Source organism: Littorina saxatilis, linkage group LG9, assembly GCF_037325665.1.
Source record: "Littorina saxatilis isolate snail1 linkage group LG9, US_GU_Lsax_2.0, whole genome shotgun sequence".
In the NCBI taxonomy this organism is placed as follows: domain Eukaryota; kingdom Metazoa; phylum Mollusca; class Gastropoda; order Littorinimorpha; family Littorinidae; genus Littorina; species Littorina saxatilis.
The window spans coordinates 1,412,501-1,440,185 of record NC_090253.1 but is presented as its reverse complement, the minus strand read 5'-3'; the positions used below and the strand labels follow the sequence as shown (position 1 = coordinate 1,440,185).

Sequence of the window (27,685 nt, the reverse complement as noted above, 5' to 3'; positions counted from 1 at the left end):
ATCAATTATACATGTTCAGAGGACCCCTGAACAAACGGCCTGCGGCATCATCATGTTTATAGAGACACTGACTGATGGCGTGACGTCATTTTGTGCTATTTTACACTCGATTAAGTTTTTAAATAAAGTGTTGTTACTTGACACATTTGTAAGCAAGCTGTATATATGGCATCATTTGCGAGACAATGCGTAGAATTTGGGTCAAGTGGCCGTTTCGTTTAGATTCGGAAAGCATTGCGTTTCCTGGACGTTAAATAGTTTCGACCAGTCCTGCATGACAAAAAGGTTGTTGTTTTCTATCTTGAGTAATATTATTTGCATAATGCATATTGTTTGAAAACACACACACACACACACACACACACACACACACACACACACACACACACACACACACACACACACACACACACACACACACACTAGCACGCAAACACACACACACTCACACACACGCACGGAAGCACGGTCGGACCCACGCACGCACGCACGCACACACACACACACACACACACACACACACACACACACACACACACACACACACACACACGCATGCACATACACATTGAGTCAACGTACCTGAGAATGGTTCGTTTTATCACAAATTAAACGTTCTAATAACTTACAATGCTTGGGGTTTTTTATTCTGAATTTTGGAACGTTAACAGTCTATCTCTTTTTTATATTTAGTCAAGTTTTGACTAAATATTTTAACATCGAGGGGGAATCGAAACGAGGGTCGTGGTGTATGTGCGTGTGTGCGTGCGTGTGTGCGTGTGTGTGTGTGCGTGTGTGTGTGTGTGTGTGTAGAGCGATTCAGACTAAACTACTGGACCGATCTTTATGAAATTTGACATGAGAGTTCCTGGGTATGAAAGCCCTGAACGTTTTTTTCATTTTTTTGATACATGTCTTTGATGACGTCATATCCGGCTTTTCGTGAAAGTTGAGGCGGCACTGTCACGCCCTCATTTTTCAACCAAATTGGTTCAAATTTTGGTCAAGTAATCTTCGACGAAGCCCGGACTTCGGTATTGCATTTCAGCGTGGTGGCTTAAAATTTAATTAATGACTTTGGTCATTAAAAATCTGAAAATTGTAAAAAAAAATAAAAATTTATAAAACGATCCAAATTTACGTTTATCTTATTCTCCATTATTTGCTGATTCCAAAAACATATAAATATGTTATATTCGGATTAAAAACAAGCTCTGAAAATTAAATATATAAAAATTATTATCAAAATTGTTTTTTCGAAATCAATTTAAAAACACTTTCATCTTATTCCTTGTCGGTTCCTGATTCCAAAAATATATAGATATGATATGTTTGGATTAAAAACACGCTCAGAAAGTTAAAACGAAGAGAGGTACAGAAAAGCGTGCTATCCTTCTCAGCGCAACGAATACCCCGCTCTTCTTGTCAATTCCACGGGCACTGCCTTTGCCACGGGCGGTGGAGTGACGATGCTACGAGTATACGGTCTTGCTGCGTTGCGTTGCGTTCAGTTTCATTCTGTGAGTTCGACAGCTACTTGACTAAATATTGTATTTTCGCCTTACGCGACTTGTTTATTTATGTATTTTAATTCACACCAAAGGAATCGTGCACTAACGTTATTCCCTGCTGTCACCTCATCATCAGCAAAATGATTCACGTGACAGATCGTAGGATTTGAGCGAGGGTCAAGACTGACACGGTCAGTGGTCACGAGTGACCGGTTGTAATGATGGTCATCCGTCATTTTATTATATTTAGTCAAGTTTTGACTAAATATTTTAACATCGAGGGGGAATCGAAACGAGGGTCGTGGTGTATGTGTGTCTGTGCGTGTGTGTGTGTGTGTGTGTGTGTAGAGCGATTCAGACTAAACTACTGGACCGATCTTTATGAAATTTGACATGAGAGTTCCTGGGTATGAAATCCCCATACGTTTTTTTCATTTTTTTGATAAATGTCTTTGATGACGTCATATCCGGCTTTTCGTGAAAGTTGAGGCGGCACTGTCACGCCCTCATTTTTCAACCAAATTGGTTGAAATTTTGGTCAAGTAATCTTCGACGAAGCCCGGACTTCGGTATTGCATTTCAGCTTGGTGGCTTAAAAAATAATTAATGACTTTGGTCATTAAAAATCTGAAAATTGTAAATAAAAATAAAAATTTATAAAACGATCCCAATTTACGTTCATCTTATTTTCCATCATTTGCTGATTCCAAAAACATATAAATATGTTATATTCGGATTAAAAACAAGCTGTGAAAATTAAATATATAAAAATTATTATCAAAATTAAATTGTCGAAATCAATTTAAAAACACTTTCATCTTATTCCTTGTCGGTTCCTGATTCCAAAAACATATAGATATGATATGTTTGGATTAAAAACACGCTCAGAAAGTTAAAACAAAGAGAGGTACAGAAACGCGTGCTATCCTTCTTAGCGCAACTACTACCCCGCTCTTCTTGTCAATTTCACTGCCTTTGCCATGAGCGGTGGACTGACGATGCTACGAGTATACGGTCTTGCTGAAAAATGGCATTGCGTTCAGTTTCATTCTGTCAGTTCGACAGCTACTTGACTAAATATTGTATTTTCGCCTTACGCGACTTGTTTCATCTGTGACGGGCCTTAGTGGTTAGGAAGTTGGCCTTGCACGTGGAAGGTTTTTCGGTTCGAAACCCAGCTGCGCTTTGTGGGATAAGGATGGAGATTTGTCGGATCTCCCAGGTCGATCTACTGTGTGCAGACCTGCTATATAGTGCATTTCCCCCCTTCGTGTTTAAACGCAAGCACAAGACCAAGTACACACGAAAAAGATCTTGTCATCCATGTCAGAGTTCGGTGGATTACAGAAACACACAAATACCCAGCATGCATCCCCCGAAAGCGGAATATGTGTGTGGGGAAAACGGACATTATGGCTGGCAAAGACACAAGCTCATAAAGCATACCCGCACGTCATGCCTGTCAGACTATGTATGCCGACCATGAAATCGCCACAACACAGACCACAGGTCAAACCACGGACCATGAAATCACCACAACACAGACCACAGGTCAAACCACGGACCATGAAATCGCCACAACACAGACCACAGGTCAAACCACGGACCATGAAATCGCCACAACACAGACCACAGGTCAAACCACGGACCATGAAATCGCCACAACACAGACCACAGGTCAAACCACGGACCATGAAATCGCCACAACACAGACCACAGGTCAAACCACGGACCATGAAATCGCCACAACACAGACCACAGGTCAAACCACGGACCATGAAATCGCCACAACACAGACCACAGGTCAAACCACGGACCATGAAATCGCCACAACACAGACCACAGGTCAAACCACGGACCATGAAATCGCCACAACACAGACCACAGGTCAAACCACGGACCATGAAATCGCCACAACACAGACCACAGGTCAAACCACGGACCATGAAATCGCCACAACACAGACCACAGGTCAAACCACGGACCATGAAATCGCCACAACACAGACCACAGGTCAAACCACGGACCATGAAATCGCCACAACACAGACCACAGGTCAAACCACGGACCATGAAATCGCCACAACACAGACCACAGGTCAAACCACGGACCTGTATCTACAGTGGAACCTCCCTTTAAGACCCCCCAATTTAAGACTTCCCCCTTTTTAAGACCTTACGTTCTCAGATTTTCTCTTCATAACATCTCTACATTTCCCTCCATTTTAAGACCTGATTTTCTTGGAATTTGAAGGCCTTAAATTGGGGTCCCACTGTAGCTGAAGGCCTTAAATTGGGGTCCCACTGTAGCTGAAGGCCTTAAATTGGGGTCCCACTGTAGCTGTAGGCCTTAAATTGGAGTCCCACTGTAGCTCGTGATTGTAGGTCCTTGGCTAAAGTTTCGCCTGGCGGTGCTGTGGACTGTCTACCTGTGTCTGTTATGTCACACGGTTAGTACGGTAACAGGCCGCGACTGACTGACATATCTCTTGACCTTTTTCTTTTCTTTGAGAAATGTTTACCGACTTTCTGGAGATGATGATGATGATGATGATGATGATGATGATGATGATGATGATGATGATGATGATGATCAATAAATAATCCCTTATTTGTAACAAAACATAAAATACCCAACTGCACACCCAAAATCAAAAACAACAGCAATCGAAAACAGCAGAAGAAGAACATATCGGCATCAGCGATTAGGGGGGGGGGGGGGGGGGATAGTTGTATGACTCTGTATTCTTGGTTTGATAGATTCGCGTAGGACTGTCGCGTCCGGTCAGTGAGACAACTGGCAATAGCCGTGGAGCGATGCTTATCAGAATGGGTCTGGAGAGACTTTACAATCGGGAAAAGATGGCAGGGAGGGGTGGGAGGGTGGGGGTGGGGGTGGAGGGAAGGGTATGAGGGGTGGTGGTGTCACTGACCTGTGAGCGGAGAGTGACAGTAAGTAATTGTACTTTTCACAGTGACGGGTCGTCAGTCGATCGGACATGCAGTGGCAGCAAGGACGGCCGGGTCAATGACTGTATGTGTGACGTACGTGTGTGTGTGTGCGCGTGATTGCGTGCGTGTGTCTGTGTGTGTGCGTGTGTCCGAGTGGTCAGTGTGTGTGTGTGTGTGTGTGAACAGGTAAATAATTATGTATGTGTTTATGGGCGGGGGGGGGGGGGGGGGGTGGTATGGTTGTGTACGTGTTTTTGAGTGCTTGGTGTGTGTGTGTTTGTGTGTGCGTGTGCGTGTTTATGTGTGTTTGTGTGTGTGCGTTGTGTATGTGGGGGTGTGTGCGCGCGTGTGTGTGTGTTTGTGTCTTTCTCTCTGTCTGTCTGTCTGTCTGTCTGTCTGTCTCTGTCTCTGTCTCTGTCTCTCTCTCTCTCTCTCTCTCTCTCTCACCGATATTCAAGTATTTCCTTTCTGACTGTTTGTGTGTATGTCGGGAAGATGGTGGTTGGTGATGGGGACGGGTGATGGAGATGGAGGGTGGTGGTGGGGACGGGTGATGGAGATGGAGGGTGGTGGTGGGGACGGGTGATGGTGATGGAGGGTGGTGGTGGGGATGGGTGATGGAGATGGAGGGTGGTGGTGGGGACGGGTGATGGAGATGGAGGGTGGTGGTGGGGATGGGTGATGGAGATGGAGGGTGGTGGTGGGGACGGGTGATGGAGATGGAGGGTGGTGGTGGGGATGGGTGATGGAGGGTGGTGGTGGGGATGGGTGATGGAGATGGAGGGTGGTGGTGGGGACGGGTGATGGAGATGGAGGGTGGTGGTGGGGATGGGTGATGGAGGGTGGTGGTGGGGATGGGTGATGGAGATGGAGGGTGGTGGTGGGGACGGGTGATGGAGATGGAGGGTGGTGGTGGGGATGGGTGATGGAGATGGAGGGTGGTGGTGGGGACGGGTGATGGAGATGGAGGGTGGTGGTGGGGATGGGTGATGGAGATGGAGGGTGGTGGTGGGGATGGGTGATGGAGGGTGGTGGTGGGGATGGGTGATGGAGATGGAGGGTGGTGGTGGGGACGGGTGATGGAGATGGAGGGTGGTGGTGGGGATGGGTGATGGAGATGGAGGGTGGTGGTGGGGATGGGTGATGGAGGGTGGTGGTGGGGACGGGTGATGGTGATGGAGGGTGGTGGTGGGGACGGGTGATGGAGATGGAGGGTGGTGGTGGGGATGGGTGATGGAGGGTGGTGGTGGGGATGGGTGATGGAGATGGAGGGTGGTGGTGGGGACGGGTGATGGAGATGGAGGGTGGTGGTGGGGATGGGTGATGGTGATGGAGGGTGGTGGTGGGGATGGGTGATGGAGATGGAGGGTGGTGGTGGGGATGGGTGATGGGGATGGAGGGTGGTGGTGGGGATGGGTGATGGAGATGGAGGGTGGTGGTGGGGACGGGTGATGGAGATGGAGGGTGGTGGTGGGGATGGGTGATGGAGATGGAGGGTGGTGGTGGGGACGGGTGATGGAGATGGAGGGTGGTGGTGGGGATGGGTGATGGAGATGGAGGGTGGTGGTGGGGATGGGTGATGGAGATGGATGGTTGCGTGACTATTGACTTCCTGACCAAAAGCCTCACACTGAGATGAAATAGCGTGTCGCAGCTGCAGGCGGTTTGATGCACCATGCCCCATCGTTTCACTCTGTCATGTACTGTCGCCCCCAGCGGAGCCTTGCCCGATGTCACACATAATCGCCGCATGGTAACGGGACTGAGGTGCGGACGGTTCGGTCAAGGCCCATCAAAGATGATTTCGTGGCCAAAGTCTCACGCTGAGAAGGATTAGTGTGTGCGGCTGCAGGCGGTTTATGTGACAGCGTACGGGAAAAGCCGGTTTATGTCGCACAACAGACTTTGTCTTTGAAGAGAGGCCGAGGAAGTGAAAACAGCTCCGCTGCAGATCAGAAATAAGACTTGTAACGTATTGGTGATTCGATGTTTCACAGTTTGGGCTATCTACTCGCTATAGTGTCCAAGTCAATGCAAAAACAACCACCCAACCCAACACACTCAAAGCCAAATCAGTCTAACAGCTTCCCGTGTGTCAGTGTGTCAGTGTGTGTGTTTGCGGTGTGTGTGTGTGTGTGTCAGTATGTGTGTGAGTGTTTGTATGTGTCAGTGTGTGTGTCTCGAGTCAATGCGTACGTGCGTGTGAGAGTGTGTGTGTCAGTATTTGTGTCACGGTGTGTGTTTGTGCGTGTGTCAGTGTGTGTGCCGCACGCTTCAACAGTGACGGTTTTGTTTGTTGCTCGGATTGTGACTAGCCGCATTAGCAGTACACTGAATTTCGACAACAGTATTTTCAATCAACAAACAAGCGCCCAGCTGTGCTCCGCAGCCGTTCAGCAGCACGACTTCAAATTCCCAAACTAGGTCAAGTTTCTGACACTTATTTGAATCTCAAGTTTTGTCAACAACAACACATAAATGAGAGTCAGTCAAGTTTTATCGGGTTTTCTCGAGCACTGCCAGACAATGACGTGCGGATAACGGAGCGAGTCCAGTTTGACGGATCACGTTTCAGCAGACGATGCTTGGGGCACTTGGTAACCGCCTGACATCCTTGACACGCTTCACTGACTGGGGTTGCACAGCAACATTCGCGTGGCAAGCGTGACCACCACAGCAGGCGCCTCTTCACGGCGACAAGAACTTTTACAAACCTGCCAGCAGAAAGCTCTATACTTACCCGACGCGAAAGCGACAAAGGAAAACAATACGACGTGTGAAAATCACACAACACGTAAGTCGGTCTTTGTTTCTTCACGATCGCAAAATCCGTCTGTTATTGGTTCGCACTGCGAGCGCAGCGCGCGATCTCTCCGTTCGACTGCCACATGTGCGCTCTGTTTATGTTGCTGTGCGACCCTCTGTGTCACGTGACATGTCGTCATCATCCGCCTGCTTGCAAAAGATAAACAGACCATCTCGCGCTCTCAGTAGAGATCAACGAACACATTGCAAGTGCATGCTGTTGAGTAGATGTGACAGTCGTACACTTTAGGATTCCGTACGTGATTTCATTGTTTGCTGGATTCTCAGCTTCAGCTTCAAACGTGAGTTCTGTCGATTTTGTTCTTGTTATTGAACGTTCTTCTCTTCAACTGGCTCCAGTCCACATGTGTCGTCTGCATGCAAATGGCGCTTGCAGATTATCGTAACAGACAACAAAGCAATTTCTTTCTTCTTACAAATATAAACGGTGCGAAGCATAAAATAATCAAGAGAAAGGTTACTTAGTGTAATGTACCATTTGAAAAGACGACTACGTTTTTCAGGAACAATTTATTTGTCCAGAATACAGGCTATCCACATTTTCAGGCAGCGACCGACTTTCAAAACAAAGACCTTCGGATTTACAAGCTTGAAAAAAACCGCGGTTCTTTGTTGTGCTTCGCATAGCTCAACGATTTGCTTTGCACACAATGATAGTTGATGTATTTTTTTTTAACTCTGAGTTGAAATTAAGAGTTACGAGACTGATGTTTTCTATGCCTTTCCTTTGTTTGGAATCTGCCCAAAACTGCGCAAGGCGAGGCCATCTGTCAGATCAATATGTTGAGTGTTGCGTGGTCTATTCGCCTTGACTCCACTATTATTTTCTTTGCCCATATTTTTGCGTCTTCGCGGTAAAAATTGTGTTTGAGCCATTTTATGTCACGATTGTATGCTGTCCTTAGCAGCGTACGTAGGCCTTGAACCCATATTCTGGTGAGGTGGTTTGAGCGCACAGCATGCAAAACAATCGACTGTGGTTGTTGGCTATTTTTGGAACTGGGCTCTCTGTGTTGGAGAATATGGCGGTTGAGGTTAGTAGATTATGTTACTCCTTCCGACCACGGTTTTCTTCGTCTGCTCTCTGCTTCTGTGACGCTTCAGCGCCTTTTTGTTATGCAAGAAGTAATGAGGTGTCTGTGAGTCCTGTGTGCAAGGCCTGTCGCGGTTGAAAACACTGCGCACTTTGGTGGCAGTTTGGTCTGCGTAGCATGCACGACCCAGCCAAGAATCGTGACTGAATATCCTTAGTGAGTAAAGGGAGCCGTCATAACACTTATGACAAGGAAGTCACTGGCTTTTTCCTCCCTGTGTCCCCCGTCCGTCAGGTCACAAGTTCGCTTGACAAAGCAAACAGCTGGCAGGGATTGAGAACAAGGTGTGTTTTTGTTATTGTTCATTTCTATGGTTGGCCTTTTTCCTTGTTCATGGTAACTGACCTCTTCTTGCAGTTTTCCTTATCTTTGTATCAGCTAGTATATGTGACTTGATTTCAGACTGTTAAACCATCACATGGGTTTGTTTGTTTGTTTGCTTAACGCCCAGCCGACCACGAAGGGCCATATCAGGGTGGTGCTGCTTTGACATCGTGCGCCACACACAAGACAGAAGTCGCAACACAGGCTTCATGTCTCACCCAGTCACATTATTCTGACACCGGACCAACCAGTCCTAGCACTAACCCCATAATACCAGACGCCAGGCGGAGCAGCCACTAGATTGCCAATTTTAAAGTCTTAGGTATGACCCGGCCGGGGTTCGAACCCACGACCTCCTGATCACGGGGCGGACACCTTACCACTAGGCCAACCGTGCAAAGATTATTATTGAGATCAGAGAAATATTACCTGGGGCAGTTTGTGCAAATCGAAACGTAAGTGAATTGGAGGTATGTTTTAGCAGACTGATCGAAGTGTTTGTTTTTATTTCAATTCGAGTATTTGTCAGGTGCTTAATTGTCTTTGACCTCTTTCAAGTTGTATATTAAATAGGTTTGAAAAGGTCACATAACAGTCCGGTAGAATCAGAGTCAGGTTGAAAGCTGTGGCAATAACAAAGAATAGAACGAGAGAAGATCGTTCGACAGTGTACGTCTGCTTCTGAGTAGATTTATGCATGGTTTACTAATTTCATGCTTCCCAGTTCTTTGATAAATATTGAACATTAAATGCTGAAACAGAATTCCAACCTGTGTTTGCGCTTCTCTACTCAGACTGTCACTGTGTCATTGTCACTAATGTACAAATCATATAGCGCTCTAGTATACAGATAATCAAGAACCGGAGCAAGAACCAGGAAGGATCTTCAATGCATTTAAATACAATTATTGCCTTGTTCATCTTTACAGTTGCTTGTTTCTTTATGTGTCTTGAGTTAGACCGAGTTGTAGAAAGAAACTCAGTGTATTAGTATTACTATTATCATAATAATTGTATGTAACTTTGTAATGTTGAATATTTTTGACAGGTTGAAATTGTATTGTCACAGTTTACACCAAAATTGGTTGGACATACAATTCTAATCTTTAAGAAACAGTTCTTTAGTACAACAATAAAAACAGGAAACACATTTTTAACAAGAAAAACAAATTGCTGTGTTCAAATCAGCCAATGTGTACAGTTTGTCCTGAAAACTGCTGAGGCTAAGCAGAATAGCAGGGGGGAAGGAAACAGGTTTGAGTTTCAAAGTGTGTTCACGTGGAATTAGAGTTTTGAATGCCATCCAAAGTTTGCAGAAGCAGAGACTGAGGAATGTGGGGTCATGAAGAATTTTAAAAAAAAGGGGGGGGGGGGGGGGGGGGGTTGAGTGTGCATTTAGCTCTGCCACTTTGGGTCCTGTTGACAAGAACTTGCCACAGCTGATGCTTTGTTTGAGTAAGGAGGAAAGAACACACTGGGCTTGTCAGTCTTTTCCTCAGCGCTCATGAGGAGGAAAGTGCTTGCTAGGCCTAGCCTAGGGTTTTCCACACAGAAAATGCTCTTTCCGAGTTGATCTGAAGGAGATTGGATTGTTGTGTTCATTTTTCGCCTTTGCTTCTCCAGTGTGTAGTCGACCACTTCTCTGCTGTGCATGAACTTGTCTGTTTTTGTTTTTTATTTGTTTTCAAACTTCAGCTGTTAAGTGGGTGATGTTTTGAATTTTGTTGTGTGGATTGGTTTGCACAAATGTGTTTACTTCCTGACCGAGACAGTGCTTTCTAAGAGTTTTATGCTCAATTTGATGTCAACATTGACCTTTTGTACTTAATGTTTCTCTGTCTCTGACAATTGCATTGAATTTGTTCAACTGTATCTGCGTGCTAGCGCATTAAAGCTGTTAGTTTAACCAGGTAAAGCCACTTTGTATCATTGAATGACCTGCACTAGTTTGCAGTGGCAATTTCTGTTGAGCGGGTTAATGTTGCTCCACCCAGTCTTATTCAATAGATCTGTCTTCTTCTTCTTCTTCCCGTGGGGGACCGGATCCAATTTCTTGGATGTTGAAGGTCCCGCTGTCACATGTACTTTGAAAACTGGGAAGACGGCACACATGAACATGTTATTTATATTCTGCATTCTGAAACTTTGTTGTGTTCTCGTATGAACTGCATTGTGATGAAATGTTATTTGCATGTTCTCTTGTGAACTGGACATTTTGCAGTCTGAAGAACTGTTTTGTTAGAAATATTTGTGCGTTCTCTTGTGAACTGCTGCTCGTCTTCTATTCAAATCAGCGGAAGTTCGCCTCATGGCGTTTCACAGGGCTGAGCATGGCTTCTTTGATTTGAAGCCACTACATTTCTAGTCGCTTTGCCAGCAGAACTGAAGCTCATTTTCTCAGCTTTTGTTTTGTTTTGTTAATTGTGTTTTTTGCACTGTCCTCTTGTTCTGAACTTAACTTGTCAACAGCTTGCATGTTGATTTCTTGAAATTGAATAGACCAAGTAAGATGCATTCAGTATTAATCGCTTTTCACTTTCAACTACCATATTGTTCTAAGTTTACGTTTCTTTTACAATTTCAATGTTATTTGCCTTGCAGCGTGAAACTACCAGTGAGACACAGCACATACCCTGCCGGTCAGCCCAGCCCTTGGAATGAATATCGCAGAAATAATCTGAGAACTTGATAAAAAGGCCCGTGGTTTCTGTCGCGCTGGGCTTGCCGCACACACCTCCGGCACTACCTCCGACGCCTCGACGGATTCCCGGGACTTCCCGCACTCGCCCTGCTGGCGACCCGCCTGGAACCATCCTGCAAGACGGGGTGTTCATTCATCTGCTTGTTCGGCCCCCTCCTGAACCTCAAAATTCCTCGCCAGTCCATTCGATGTCTGTCCAGTTCGGCCAACATGGTGAAAACGTTCCAGGCGTACCTGCCCAACAAGTGTCACCGCACCTATAGCTGTGTCCACTGCAGGGCACACCTGGCCAACCATGATGAGTTGATCTCCAAGGTGAGTAGTACAGTAGACTGTAGGATGATGTTTGGTGTGTGTGTGGGGGGGGGGTGTGGTGGTTGTAAGGTTGATGTGAGGTTGGGGTCAGCTGGACCTGTACACATGTGCAGACAGACACACACACACACACACAAAAACACACATAAACATTCACACGGGCACACACACACACACACGTGCAATAACTTGGTTAGAAAAACAAAGAGAGAAGAAGAAGACTTGAAGTCCACTCCTACCCACCCGACAACCCCCACTCTCAAAAATGTAACCGACCTACCGACTTTTTTTTTTTTTTTTTTTCATCAGAAAACCCCCACTTTATTTGTTTGTCCTAAAAGTCAGAGGGATGAGAATCAGTGAGGAAAGCCCCAGTGTTATAGAGATCAGTCCATCCCACAGCCGCACTCCTTCTTGCCCCCTTTCCGGCTTTTTTCCCTCTGTTGTCTTTGATGCCAAGTTTACTGTCAGGATTGGTTGTTTGTTTACATGCCATGGTATGATGGTAGGTATTGCAAGTGCAAACGTTCAGTGGAATTTATGAAGACGTTACAATATCTGGGGAAACTGCCCCGTGTACCTCTGCTGGTGAATGCAGTGTGTCAGATTTTTTGTAATTGGGTACTTTAGTAACCCCCCCCCCCCCCCCCTCCCACCCACCCTCATTTTTTAGGGTCATACAGGAAACTTTAGGATGTTTTGGTACAGAACAGACAATGTAATGCATGAGCTAATGTTCACATACATGTACGAGTTCATCACAAGAAATGAGCTGTTCCTTCAATTAACATCTCAACGGAGCAAAAGGGGTAGGAGGGAAATGGAGAGTACATGTATGCTTACTCACAGGCACTTAGTCAAAGTTAGTGTGCTATAATGTGTTCCTTTCCTGGGCCCACAGAGCAGATCTTCCTTTCAACTTTCTATATCAAGTTAGTGATACTGATCAGTCATCTGCGCAGTGCTTGTAACTGGTCCATGAAATCAGGGGACTCATGCTGTGTTATTGTTTACCAGTCTCTGCTGTATGGTAAATGGGGTTATCAAGTGTGGTTCAGATAGTTTATGAACAAAGAGCTTCTCCGTGGCTCAGGCTTTGCATGTTTACCTCAACGGGGGTTATCGGGTTGATCTGTTGAGTATATCCACTTGATCCACTTCAAAGTTCTAGGGGTCGGTTTATTTTGCTTTGATATGAAATACCATCTCACTTTTGTCCCGTGTTGACATGCACTGGTATAGATCTGCTTGTCTGCTGCAGTAATAGTGTCAGATGGTCTTTGAACTCTAATTATTACTGTGAGTGTGATGAGGAAATTGTTATCAGTAATTACATTAGTAAGGATCATGTAAGTGCCTTTTGTCTGCTGAAGCGTGTGTATATCAATCAATCATAGCAGCCAGTTTATGTAGTTTAGTTAGCAGTCTTTGAACTTCAAAAAGGTGATTGTGTGAAAATCCTGGTGTGTGTGTGTGTGTGTGTGTGTGTGTGTGTGTGTGTGTGTGTGTGTGTTCTTTGTACAATCAGGGATGAAAGCACCCGTCAGGAAATCCTGAATTTTAAATGATGACCTTGAAAAATGTTCTACTGATTCAAAAGTTAGGTCAAGGCCATCTGGCTTACAGGCAGATTTCCTGACAATTGAACTTTTGTTAATTCTTTTAACTTTCATCCCTGTCAAACTTGGGAAGAATAAGGTATTATATACAGTTAAAATTAAGACGGTCACATACTGCTGTTGTTTAATTGTCAACATTTGTTTACCTTCTCTTTCCTTGATATCTTTTGTCTTTTTCTGCTTTTGATTCATCCTCAGTCACCCCACACTTGTAACTAGTCAGCATTACAATGATTTGATTGATCCTCAGTCACCCCACACTTGTAACTAGTCAGCATTAAAATGATTTGATTGATCCTCAGTCACCCCACACTTGTAACTAGTCAGCATTAAAATGATTTGATTGATCCTCAGTCACCCCACACTTGTAACTAGTCAGCATTACAATGATTTGATTGATCCTCAGTCACCCCACACTTGTAACTAGTCAGCATTAAAATGATTTGATTGATCCTCAGTCACCCCACACTTGTAACTAGTCAGCATTAAAATGATTTGATTGATCCTCAGTCACCCCACACTTGTAACTAGTCAGCATTAAAATGATTTGATTGATCCTCAGTCACCCCACACTTGTAACTAGTCAGCATTAAAATGATTTGATTGATCCTCAGTCACCCCACACTTGTAACTAGTCAGCATTAAAATGATTTGATTGATCCTCAGTCACCCCACACTTGTAACTAGTCAGCATTAAAATGATTTGATTGATCCTCAGTCACCCCACACTTGTAACTAGTCAGCATTAAAATGATTTGATTGATCCTCAGTCACCCCACACTTGTAACTAGTCAGCATTAAAATGATTTGATTGATCCTCAGTCACCCCACACTTGTAACTAGTCAGCATTACAATGATTTGATTGATCCTCAGTCACCCCACACTTGTAACTAGTCAGCATTAAAATGATTTGATTGATCCTCAGTCACCCCACACTTGTAACTAGTCAGCATTACAATGATTTGATTGATCCTCAGTCACCCCACACTTGTAACTAGTCAGCATTAAAATGATTTGATTGATCCTCAGTCACCCCACACTTGTAACTAGTCAGCATTACAATGATTTGATTGATCCTCAGTCACCCCACACTTGTAACTAGTCAGCATTACAATGATTTGATTGATCCTCAGTCACCCCACACTTGTAACTAGTCAGCATTAAAATGATTTGATTGATCCTCAGTCACCCCACACTTGTAACTAGTCAGCATTACAATGATTTGATTGATCCTCAGTCACCCCACACTTGTAACTAGTCAGCATTAAAATGATTTGATTGATCCTCAGTCACCCCACACTTGTAACTAGTCAGCATTACAATGATTTGATTGATCCTCAGTCACCCCACACTTGTAACTAGTCAGCATTAAAATGATTTGATTGATCCTCAGTCACCCCACACTTGTAACTAGTCAGCATTACAATGATTTGATTGATCCTCAGTCACCCCACACTTGTAACTAGTCAGCATTAAAATGATTTGATTGATCCTCAGTCACCCCACACTTGTAACTAGTCAGCATTAAAATGATTTGATTGATCCTCAGTCACCCCACACTTGTAACTAGTCAGCATTAAAATGATTTGATTGATCCTCAGTCACCCCACACTTGTAACTAGTCAGCATTAAAATGATTTGATTGATCCTCAGTCACCCCACACTTGTAACTAGTCAGCATTAAAATGATTTGATTGATCCTCAGTCACCCCACACTTGTAACTAGTCAGCATTAAAATGATTTGATTGATCCTCAGTCACCCCACACTTGTAACTAGTCAGCATTAAAATGATTTGATTGATCCTCAGTCACCCCACACTTGTAACTAGTCAGCATTAAAATGATTTGATTGATCCTCAGTCACCCCACACTTGTAACTAGTCAGCATTAAAATGATTTGATTGATCCTCAGTCACCCCACACTTGTAACTAGTCAGCATTAAAATGATTTGATTGATCCTCAGTCACCCCACACTTGTAACTAGTCAGCATTAAAATGATTTGATTGATCCTCAGTCACCCCACACTTGTAACTAGTCAGCATTAAAATGATTTGATTGATCCTCAGTCACCCCACACTTGTAACTAGTCAGCATTAAAATGATTTGATTGATCCTCAGTCACCCCACACTTGTAACTAGTCAGCATTAAAATGATTTGATTGATCCTCAGTCACCCCACACTTGTAACTAGTCAGCATTAAAATGATTTGATTGATCCTCAGTCACCCCACACTTGTAACTAGTCAGCATTAAAATGATTTGATTGATCCTCAGTCACCCCACACTTGTAACTAGTCAGCATTAAAATGATTTGATTGATCCTCAGTCACCCCACACTTGTAACTAGTCAGCATTAAAATGATTTGATTGATCCTCAGTCACCCCACACTTGTAACTAGTCAGCATTAAAATGATTTGATTGATCCTCAGTCACCCCACACTTGTAACTAGTCAGCATTAAAATGATTTGATTGATCCTCAGTCACCCCACACTTGTAACTAGTCAGCATTAAAATGATTTGATTGATCCTCAGTCACCCCACACTTGTAACTAGTCAGCATTAAAATGATTTGATTGATCCTCAGTCACCCCACACTTGTAACTAGTCAGCATTAAAATGATTTGATTGATCCTCAGTCACCCCACACTTGTAACTAGTCAGCATTAAAATGATTTGATTGATCCTCAGTCACCCCACACTTGTAACTAGTCAGCATTAAAATGATTTGATTGATCCTCAGTCACCCCACACTTGTAACTAGTCAGCATTAAAATGATTTGATTGATCCTCAGTCACCCCACACTTGTAACTAGTCAGCATTAAAATGATTTGATTGATCCTCAGTCACCCCACACTTGTAACTAGTCAGCATTAAAATGATTTGATTGATCCTCAGTCACCCCACACTTGTAACTAGTCAGCATTAAAATGATTTGATTGATCCTCAGTCACCCCACACTTGTAACTAGTCAGCATTAAAATGATTTGATTGATCCTCAGTCACCCCACACTTGTAACTAGTCAGCATTAAAATGATTTGATTGATCCTCAGTCACCCCACACTTGTAACTAGTCAGCATTAAAATGATTTGATTGATCCTCAGTCACCCCACACTTGTAACTAGTCAGCATTAAAATGATTTGATTGATCCTCAGTCACCCCACACTTGTAACTAGTCAGCATTAAAATGATTTGATTGATCCTCAGTCACCCCACACTTGTAACTAGTCAGCATTAAAATGATTTGATTGATCCTCAGTCACCCCACACTTGTAACTAGTCAGCATTAAAATGATTTGATTGATCCTCAGTCACCCCACACTTGTAACTAGTCAGCATTAAAATGATTTGATTGATCCTCAGTCACCCCACACTTGTAACTAGTCAGCATTAAAATGATTTGATTGATCCTCAGTCACCCCACACTTGTAACTAGTCAGCATTAAAATGATTTGATTGATCCTCAGTCACCCCACACTTGTAACTAGTCAGCATTAAAATGATTTGATTGATCCTCAGTCACCCCACACTTGTAACTAGTCAGCATTAAAATGATTTGATTGATCCTCAGTCACCCCACACTTGTAACTAGTCAGCATTAAAATGATTTGATTGATCCTCAGTCACCCCACACTTGTAACTAGTCAGCATTAAAATGATTTGATTGATCCTCAGTCACCCCACACTTGTAACTAGTCAGCATTAAAATGATTTGATTGATCCTCAGTCACCCCACACTTGTAACTAGTCAGCATTAAAATGATTTGATTGATCCTCAGTCACCCCACACTTGTAACTAGTCAGCATTAAAATGATTTGATTGATCCTCAGTCACCCCACACTTGTAACTAGTCAGCATTAAAATGATTTGATTGATCCTCAGTCACCCCACACTTGTAACTAGTCAGCATTAAAATGATTTGATTGATCCTCAGTCACCCCACACTTGTAACTAGTCAGCATTAAAATGATTTGATTGATCCTCAGTCACCCCACACTTGTAACTAGTCAGCATTAAAATGATTTGATTGATCCTCAGTCACCCCACACTTGTAACTAGTCAGCATTACAATGATTTGATTGATCCTCAGTCACCCCACACTTGTAACTAGTCAGCATTACAATGATTTGATTGATCCTCAGTCACCCCACACTTGTAACTAGTCAGCATTAAAATGATTTGATTGATCCTCAGTCACCCCACACTTGTAACTAGTCAGCATTAAAATGATTTGATTGATCCTCAGTCACCCCACACTTGTAACTAGTCAGCATTAAAATGATTTGATTGATCCTCAGTCACCCCACACTTGTAACTAGTCAGCATTAAAATGATTTGATTGATCCTCAGTCACCCCACACTTGTAACTAGTCAGCATTAAAATGATTTGATTGATCCTCAGTCACCCCACACTTGTAACTAGTCAGCATTAAAATGATTTGATTGATCCTCAGTCACCCCACACTTGTAACTAGTCAGCATTAAAATGATTTGATTGATCCTCAGTCACCCCACACTTGTAACTAGTCAGCATTAAAATGATTTGATTGATCCTCAGTCACCCCACACTTGTAACTAGTCAGCATTAAAATGATTTGATTGATCCTCAGTCACCCCACACTTGTAACTAGTCAGCATTAAAATGATTTGATTGATCCTCAGTTACCCCACACTTGTAACTAGTCAGCATTAAAATGATTTGATTGATCCTCAGTCACCCCACACTTGTAACTAGTCAGCATTAAAATGATTTGATTGATCCTCAGTTACCCCACACTTGTAACTAGTCAGCATTAAAATGATTTGATTGATCCTCAGTCACCCCACACTTGTAACTAGTCAGCATTAAAATGATTTGATTGATCCTCAGTTACCCCACACTTGTAACTAGTCAGCATTAAAATGATTTGATTGATCCTCAGTCACCCCACACTTGTAACTAGTCAGCATTAAAATGATTTGATTGATCCTCAGTCACCCCACACTTGTAACTAGTCAGCATTAAAATGATTTGATTGATCCTCAGTCACCCCACACTTGTAACTAGTCAGCATTAAAATGATTTGATTGATCCTCAGTCACCCCACACTTGTAACTAGTCAGCATTAAAATGATTTGATTGATCCTCAGTCACCCCACACTTGTAACTAGTCAGCATTAAAATGATTTGATTGATCCTCAGTCACCCCACACTTGTAACTAGTCAGCATTAAAATGATTTGATTGATCCTCAGTCACCCCACACTTGTAACTAGTCAGCATTAAAATGATTTGATTGATCCTCAGTCACCCCACACTTGTAACTAGTCAGCATTAAAATGATTTGATTGATCCTCAGTTACCCCACACTTGTAACTAGTCAGCATTAAAATGATTTGATTGATCCTCAGTTACCCCACACTTGTAACTAGTCAGCATTAAAATGATTTGATTGATCCTCAGTCACCCCACACTTGTAACTAGTCAGCATTAAAATGATTTGATTGATCCTCAGTCACCCCACACTTGTAACTAGTCAGCATTAAAATGATTTGATTGATCCTCAGTCACCCCACACTTGTAACTAGTCAGCATTAAAATGATTTGATTGATCCTCAGTCACCCCACACTTGTAACTAGTCAGCATTAAAATGATTTGATTGATCCTCAGTTACCCCACACTTGTAACTAGTCAGCATTAAAATGATTTGATTGATCCTCAGTTACCCCACACTTGTAACTAGTCAGCATTAAAATGATTTGATTGATCCTCAGTCACCCCACACTTGTAACTAGTCAGCATTAAAATGATTTGATTGATCCTCAGTCACCCCACACTTGTAACTAGTCAGCATTAAAATGATTTGATTGATCCTCAGTCACCCCACACTTGTAACTAGTCAGCATTAAAATGATTTGATTGATCCTCAGTCACCCCACACTTGTAACTAGTCAGCATTAAAATGATTTGTTATTTAGCAATTATTATAGTTTCTGATGATTTAACTCTTCTGTTTCCGTTGTTACTTGAAACAGATGATGTGGTTCTTCAGTTTCAGTTAATCGTAAACATTTGTTATCTAATCTGATGACCTACTCGGATGATGTAGTTCTTCAGTTTCAGTCAATCTTTAAAATGTGTTAATCTAATCTGATGATATACTTCTTCCCTTTCAGTCTTCATTGAAACTTTATGATCTAATCTGATGATTGAGTTGTTGTGTTTCACTTTCAGTCGTTCCAAGGCAGCCAAGGCCGTGCCTACTTGTTCAATTCAGTGTAAGTATACAGACTTGATTTAACACGCTTGGGGCGTAGCCCGCCTTTTATTTACTTAGTTACGCCATAGCTATAGCAAATATTAAAGTGTGTACCTGACAGTTATAGTTAGGTGGAGGTTATACACGCCGCTTTTGAGTGGATATAAAAAAAATATCGGATCATGAAAAATGCAAACTTCATTGCTTTACAACCTCTGTTCTGAGTTTATTGGTTTCCCATATGAACTGCATGATATAACAGAGGATCTTACCGAGAGCCGAAAAGAACAAGTGTTTTTAGCATGATTTTGGCTGCAATGTCCCAAGAGGAGATACATGTAATCCATAACAAACTCTCTCTCCTTTCAAGGTTGATTTTGCCGCAGGGTGTTTTATGTCGGGTGAATTCCAGCAGAGGAGTGGATGTTACATACTAGCTGTAGCTATTAGCTGTCCTTAACTTTAACCAGAAGTTGACTTCGTGAAGTCTTTTTATCTTAAATCAAGAGCCCAAGCTTCGTGCAACCTGTGAAAGTGAGGATTTTTGTTGCAGTGTAAATGTTGAGTACTGCCTTGCAGAGGAGTGTGTGTGTTGTGTACTGCATCTGCTAATATTGCTACATATGTTGCGACTATTGTGTTCGATCTTCACCCAGTTAATGTAACTGTGTTTGTTGCAGTGTGAATGTTGGCTGTGGCCCTGCAGAGGAGCGCGTGTTGCTCACAGGCCTACATGCTGTTGCCGACATTTATTGCGAATGCTGCAAGACCACGTTAGGCTGGAAATATGTACGTCTTTTTCTTGTTTTCTTTTTTTATATTGAATTTTTCTTTTCTTGTTTTCTTATGTTTTTTTAAATTATAATTCTGTTTTGAATTCTGTCTGAACAAACTTGCCCTGATGCAAGAAAAATAATTCAGTTCATCGAGTTTTCTGCGTCTATTTCAAAGTGTAAAATTCAGACATGGGAACTGCATCTGATAATATATGACTCAAGAATACAGGCTGCCACGACAGATCCATTCAGCATCATGTATCTATTACATGCAGTGGAATCCCCAACTGTCTGAATACTAAATGCAGTCAAGATTATTGGTACAGTGGTACCTGCCATGAAAGGACAGCCTTGGGACCAGTTCAAAGTGTCCATACATTGCAGGCGGCCTGTCATGACAGGTATAGTTTGGTACAGTGGTACCTGCCATGAAAGGACAGCCTTGGGACCAGTTCAAAGTGTCCATACATTGCAGGTGGCCTGTCATGACAGGTAGATTTTGGTACAGTGGTACCTGCCATGAAAGGACAGCCTTGGGACCAGTTCAAAGTGTCCATACATTGCAGGCGGCCTGTCATGACAGGTATAGTTTGGTACAGTGGTACCTGCAATGAAAGGACAGCCTTGGGACCAGTTCAAAGTGTCCATACATTGCAGGCGGCCTGTCATGACAGGTATAGTTTGGTACAGTGGTACCTGCCATGAAAGGACAGCCTTGGGACCAGTTCAAAGTGTCCATACATTGCAGGCGGCCTGTCATGACAGGTATAGTTTGGTACAGTGGTACCTGCAATGAAAGGACAGCCTTGGGACCAGTTCAAAGTGTCCCTACATTGCAGGCGGCCTGTCATGACAGGTATAGTTTGGTACAGTGGTACCTGCCATGAAAGGACAGCCTTGGGACCAGTTCAAAGTGTCCATACATTGCAGGCGGCCTGTCATGACAGGTATAGTTTGGTACAGTGGTACCTGCCATGAAAGGACAGCCTTGGGACCAGTTCAAAGTGTCCATACATTGCAGGTGGCCTGTCATGACAGGTAGATTTTGGTAGAGATAATAGACAAAGGGACCCCAGAATGTGTCCTTTTAAGGGAGGTGTCCTGTCATCAATGGGGGCCACACATCACAGGTATCACTGTATAGCTATGATGACTTTCAACTTTTGAAGCTAAGGTTAATGCCTTATTGTTGGTTTGGGAGAGTGCAAAGAACATTGCCTCATTTTCAGATGTGTTAGCATGCGCTGTTCTCAAGGCTCTTGTAATTGTATGAAGTTTTGTGTGCTTGTGTGGAAGTCCAGAGTTACAATGAAGTTACTGGTGCTAACTTGTGACCTTGCTTTCCCTGTGTCACCAGGAGCACGCGTTCGAATCCAGCCAGAAGTACAAGGAGGGCAAGTACATCATCGAGCTGGCCCACATGATCAAAGACAACGGCTGGGAGTGAGGGGGAGAGGAGGGGGAGGCGCTCAGCCACACCCCCCTCCCTCCCTCCCTCCTCTCCTTCCTCCTGCCACCACCTCCATCCTCGCACGCCAGCTATACCCTGTCGTATCCCCCCTTCATGCGGAGCACAACACACTCTCTCACACTCGCTGCAATGTAGGGCTTGGCTTTGGCTTGCTAGCCGGCTGAGTTGCTAGCTAGCAAGCTGTTCCGTGCGGGGCCAACCTAGCCAGCCCAGCCAGCCTAGCCAGCTTTTTCTGTGTTCTGGAGTCACCATCCGCCCTTGATCAACCAGTCAAAGATTCATCGGGGTGTCGCTTCTTGGGGGAGGGATAACTGGCGGACTTTTTTGTTGACGGGGAGGCCTGGCTGTTAAGTGACAGTGACACTGCTAGGAGACTTTGCTTCAGTTCTTTCTCCCCTCCTTGGTTTCTTGTGTTTTGTGTCCCCTGGACCGAGTTGTCTAGTCCTCGACCTAAAAGCACTGACAAAAGTTGTACCGGGGGGAAGTGGGAAGACTTTTGACGTCACATTTAAAAGAGCAGCTGCAAAAGTTTTTATAAAAGGGCTTTCTTGAATTAAAGAAGTCATCTTACAAAGACAGAGACATTTTTTGAGAAAAAAAAGAAAAAAGAAATAATAATAAGCAAAAAATGTAATAAATATACCCGCCAGTGCTTTCAATTCCAAACCGTTGGATCCTAACAATTAATCTGTACCTTTGTTATGCATATAAAGGTAAGCGTGCAACATTGTCTCATCCAGACACATATAATCATCTTATCATACATATAAAGATCTGTAGTAGCCTATCAGATAGAAACAGATGACGATTATATTGAACATGAGTTCATGTTCTCCCTTCAATCCACACTTCCTTCTTGTCCAGAAACTCATCTTTTCCAGTAATCTAAACAACAATATGACTGTGGGTGAGACATGTCTATTTGTATGAAATCACACCTTCATCTCCCGAGCTGGACTGAGCGTGTTGCGCCAGCGAACGCCAAGAAGAAGAAGTATGAAATCACAGTATCAAGTGTTTTTCGGAACAGTCACTACGTGAAGAGACGATTTCAGCCCAGATTTCTGAGTTCCCGTCTCTCGTTTTCGCCTGTGTTTTGAGAACTGGAACAGCGTCTGTGAATCCTTATAAATCCGAAGTGTACGTTCCATGCGGGCTACTCCTGGTAAACTTATCTTACTGCCCACCGCTCCCCTTTCAGGGGGGGATGGAGCGGGGGTATGGAGCACGTACTTTGCCAATCCTACACAACTACCTATCATCAGCTTCTTCAGACAAAGACATGTACTGTGAAACCGTCATCAGTCATGTTCATCGTTTAAGGACTATCACTGACGTTCCAGCCTTGCTCTTCAGATCAATAACTGAAGGACTTTTACACAAGCCCAACATTGTTCTTCATGCTCTTCATATTGTGCAGGGGTTTTTCTTCCTACATTTTGGACGAGAGAGATATTTTGACCAGCATTCATCGATGGAACCGTTTGGCGCTTCAGGAAAGACTTCGAGTTTTGTTCAGGACAGCTGTACGTGTCCGCCTTGAAAATCCTTAGAATTGAGACTCTGGACTGACGGCCACTGACGCTGCAGTACTGAAAATATGTCATGTGATCTCATATGATCTGCTGCAGAGGAGAGCAAAAAGACTGACCCTATTTACTTCAGCTGATGCATGTCTCTTCACTTCCGACAGCCCTAGGGGCAGTAGTGTCTTCATGAATTCAACAAGATGTGTGAGAAGCCTACAGAGAGTGGAAGCTTGCTAAGTGTCCTAACACATTGGTGGGTACAGTGGCACCCCCCTTTAAAGACCAACAGTCTGAGAAAATCGGGTCTTAATAAGCAGGGGGTCTTAATAAGCAGGGAGTCTTAACATGGGGATACATTTACGGAAGTTATGAACAAAAAGTCTGAGAAAACAAGGAGGAAGTCAAAAATTGGTGGGAGGAGGGGGGGGGGATCTTAAAAGGGGGGTTCCACTGTACAAGTATTGGGGACAGTTTTTGGACTGGGAAGTATTATCTGGCCAAGACCAGACAGAACATCTGAATGTGTCAGCATCTGTGTGCTGAGCTCAAGGGGAGTTCTTTCCCTTTGTCGGAGTTGTAGAATTGTGCACATGCACTGATCACTGTTGTATTGTTTTCTGTTGGTTTTCATGTTCGAACCCAGTTGAAGCACAACCTGATGTATCGTACAAGAATTGTTCACATCATAGTGACTGAGCAAGGGAGACTATCAACTTAATCAAGACAAGATGTGAAGGAAATATTTAAATGTATGTCCAGTTAATTGCAATTTCAAGCATAAGTTTATAACAAAAATTGCCAAAATTTTTGCTTTCTCTTGTTCCTTTAGTATCAATTAACAAAAACGGAAAATTAGCATTCAGAGGCAGAAAAATCGGTGTGTAATAGAGTACTGCTTCTTTTATACATTTCTGAATTTAGTGTTGTCAGCAAATATGTCCTTTATTCAATCTCTTGGCATTGAAGATCAGACTATCCAGCCAGAAAAAAACACCCACACTAAGTATCCATGTGGATATATGTCTGCAACATTCGTAATAATCCTGAAGCATTTGCATCATCTCTGAACAGCTTCTGCAGTTTCCAAGTTTGATGAACTAGTTTTTGCGATGAAAGTCACCTCCCCCTACCCCTCTCTTCATCCTTGCCAATCATCCATGTCATGGGGCTGCAATTTCCGTGCCAGTTTTACTCACAAGACCGAGCCCCTATATCGAGGGGGATTTAACATATATTAGGATGTACTGGTGTACTGGTGAGTAGCGCTAGCCCTTCTACAGGGACAGTTGTTTGCATTCCGACTTTAATGTAGTATGAGATACCCTGGGCAGTGCACACATGCAGGCGACTGATGACAGATATCATGGGCATTAGCAAAAAACTCGATCACTCTGGCGTAAAATCTGTTCACGCTTCAACTGGCGAGGACATGGCGGTTTAAGAGGTCATCCTTTTTGTACAAGCGTATATCATTTCACATTTAACACATGATCGCTTTTCTATTTCAATTTTCTGGAAAAGGTTTGTACAGATCGATCGGCTCTTTCAAGTTCAGTAGATGTCTTGCGCATGTTGAAATGCCTGCAAAAGTTGCTTTTAGATCGTGCAGAAATGGCAAGTTTGTTCTATAACTTTTATCTGTAGAAATGTGATCAACAAAGGGAAGTAAGCACTGTAGGACATGTGTCATTGAGTATTACACAGTGAGAGTTGTGGGGAACCAGGCTCCTGGCACCTGAGAGAAGAAGCATTGAAATGAACAAGCCACTTTCATCCCTTTGTTATCACATCTTAAAATAGAACTCTGCATCATTTGTTTAAGATTCTGTACAAATTATGTGAGTTTTTTGTCAAAAGACTGTACCAATCTTTTTGTTGTTGATACTGTATGTACTGCATTCTGACAGTGAATTGTTAACATTCTGTCAAAAGTTGACCTGTGCAGATACAAAAAAAAGTGTTAAATGTTCATTGAATGTACTATTCCTTTTTGGAGTCTTGTTTGGCAAACTCTTTAGTACTGTAGTGAGAAAACTTGAAATGTGTGTGTGCAGATTTGTACATCCTTCTTGAAAATCTGACAAACTGCCTTGGACTTGAAGTTTTCAGAACATTGACAACATGAATGCAAACTGTGGATGTGTGTTTGAGATTACTGAGCATTTCTGAGAGGATTCAGAGTGGATAAGTGTTTGTTTTTTATAGGAATAAGCACGAGAGAGGGACAGACAAAGGGAGAGAAAGAGAGAGAGTTGGTAGATAAGTGTTTGTTTACTTTTGCCGTCATGAAACTTGCTGGTGCATGAGAAAGAGAGCAATAGCAAAAGTGTGTGTGTGTGTGTGTGTGTTTGTGTGTGTGTGTTTGTGTGTGTGTGTGTGTGTGCCTTTGTTTTTGTGTCTGAGTGTGTGCATCCACATGTGTGTGTGTGAATGTGAGAGAGAGAGAGAGAGAGAGAGAGAGAGAGAGAGAGAGAGAGAGAAAAGAATCCTGCACAAAAGATGGTTTGAAAGTGTTCATTATTTCCAACAGTCATTATATTGCCATGTCATGGAGACATGTCCCTGTCCCTGAAAAATGGCTATGTACATGTGTGTACACCGTGTGTTGGTCATTTCTGTACAAATGCTGTGAAATCTCATTGTATTCATCATACACAAAGTGTTGACCTTTGCTGTACATTTTCTTATAAAATTGACAATATTATGTGAATATCTGGTAGCTGTTTTTATGTTTTCACCATCCTTGAGTAGAAACGTGTCACAAGTCATATCATTTAATGTTTTGTCTGTTGCTTTAAGTTGGTACCAATGTTTTTACGATGCGTAAAGTGAATGCTTGTTTTATTTTGTTCCATCACGTACTACGTTGCTTTTATTTGTTGTGATGAATGTTGTTCTGTTGGGGTTTGTGTCTTGTGTTTGACGTTTCCTTGCTGATGTAGCTTCTTAACTATGTTCGTTCTTTTTTTCGTTTTTTAAACTATTTTGTTCTTCTTTTTTTGGGGGGGATGAGGAGGAAATTTGAAGTGAACGTTCTCGCTGATTGTGAAAGCGCCCTAAATGCCTGACACAGACACAGCAAGCTTCTGTTTTTGGTTCAAACAGGTCGAGTCCCCTTAAAAAGGCACAATGTTTGATTTGCAAAGGATAGGAAGGCTTTGCACGTACAGAGTCTGAGGAAGTATATATAATGTTAAATGACTTTTGGTTGTACTTAAATTAACGGTTGAAAATTTGTGAGCAATAGTAATGGGATACTTTTTGCGTAGATTGTCAGCTGGAGTGTGTGTTTGGGGGTATGGTTTGTTTTTGTTTCTGTTTTTTTTTAAACCAGATTTGTGTGTGCTGCGATCTGTCTTGCTGAGGTGCTCTGTGATTTAATTTCTTGCTAGTCCATTTGGAATTAATTTGTGATAGTGGTATACATACTGGCTTGTGAGGTACGTACCGCAGTTACCGTTTACTATACTCTGTTTGAACTGTTCATTTATATGTTTAACGTTTATTGGTTTGGTTTAGTTCTTGTTTTGTTTTTAATTCAGATTTTGTTTCTGTTATTAAGGCAGACATATATATATATGTGTTCAAAGCATTTGAGATTGGCATCTACTGATTTAAAGTGTGGAACAACTCACAGCTAAAGCTTTCAAGTAAAACTAAAAGACATATATATATATAGACTGTAAAAGTCCAAGAAATTATATCCCACACCCCTTTTTTTCCCCTCGCCCCCCTTTTGTTGTGTCCAGTCGGTAAAATCAACCTCAACTGGAGAGAGTGAGAGAGCTTATTTATCTTTTAAATTTTTTTCAAACTTTTATGGGAACAGAATTCGCAGAGTTTATTTTTTTGTTTTTTTGACGCCCTTCATTGATGTTAGTACAAGTGGTGTACTTACAATTGTTGAGATTCAGGCATTTCCGTTGTCTTTGTGTAGTGATTATGAAATCATTGTTTGTCATCACACAAGATCGTTCCATGCCATTCGTGAAGTATTTTCATAGTCAAAACAGCAATCCATACCAATCCATGTTTCAGTGTAACCATTTTCATGTACATACAGAGTTTAATTTATACGTGTTCTGTACTGTAAGCTTTCATTGCTGTATGGACAATACAACTTTGAATGTAACAGAGTGTGTTTGTGAGTGTGTGCATGCATGTGTGCTTTATGTTGTGTGTGTGAGTTTGAATGTGTGTGTGTGTGTGTATATGGGTGTGTGTGTGTGTGTGTAAGTGAGTGTGTGTGTGTGTGAGTGTGTGTGTGTGTGTGTGTGTGTGTGAGTGTGAGTGTGTATGTGTTTGTGTTGACACTCGCAAT

General features: G+C 42.8%; 1 protein-coding gene and 1 long non-coding RNA gene across 4 annotated transcripts in view; one reads left to right on the top strand and one right to left on the bottom strand.

Annotated features, from left to right (window-relative positions):
• LOC138975055 (uncharacterized) overlaps positions 1-27,685 on the bottom strand; it is a 379,618-nt gene that overhangs the window by 118,591 nt on the left and 233,342 nt on the right. The gene's annotated exons all lie outside the window — the stretch shown is intronic.
• On the top strand, positions 7,110-27,496 carry LOC138975036 (protein yippee-like 1). 3 transcript variants are annotated; one of them, XM_070347685.1, is made up of 5 exons: positions 7,110-7,256; positions 11,308-11,722; positions 19,564-19,607; positions 20,269-20,377; positions 21,722-27,496. In XM_070347685.1, exons 2-5 carry the CDS (start codon positions 11,618-11,620, stop codon positions 21,809-21,811), a joined length of 348 nt encoding a protein of 115 aa, XP_070203786.1. In that variant the 5' UTR covers positions 7,110-7,256; positions 11,308-11,617; the 3' UTR covers positions 21,812-27,496. The 3 variants fall into 3 exon arrangements, with proteins under 3 accessions (XP_070203786.1, XP_070203785.1, XP_070203787.1); XM_070347684.1 differs by lacking the exon at positions 7,110-7,256 and adding an exon at positions 7,396-7,569; XM_070347686.1 differs by lacking the exon at positions 7,110-7,256 and adding an exon at positions 8,400-8,666.

Excerpts from the sequence above, each read along its gene's own strand:
- LOC138975036 (XM_070347685.1), top strand. The coding sequence starts at position 11,618 with ATGGTGAAAACGTTCCAGGCGTACCTGCCCAACAAGTGTCACCGCACC. Across the intron at positions 11,723-19,563 it reads ATGATGAGTTGATCTCCAAG|TCGTTCCAAGGCAGCCAAGG; the intron begins GTGAGTAGTACA and ends TTTCACTTTCAG. Across the intron at positions 19,608-20,268 it reads GCCTACTTGTTCAATTCAGT|TGTGAATGTTGGCTGTGGCC; the intron begins GTAAGTATACAG and ends TGTTTGTTGCAG.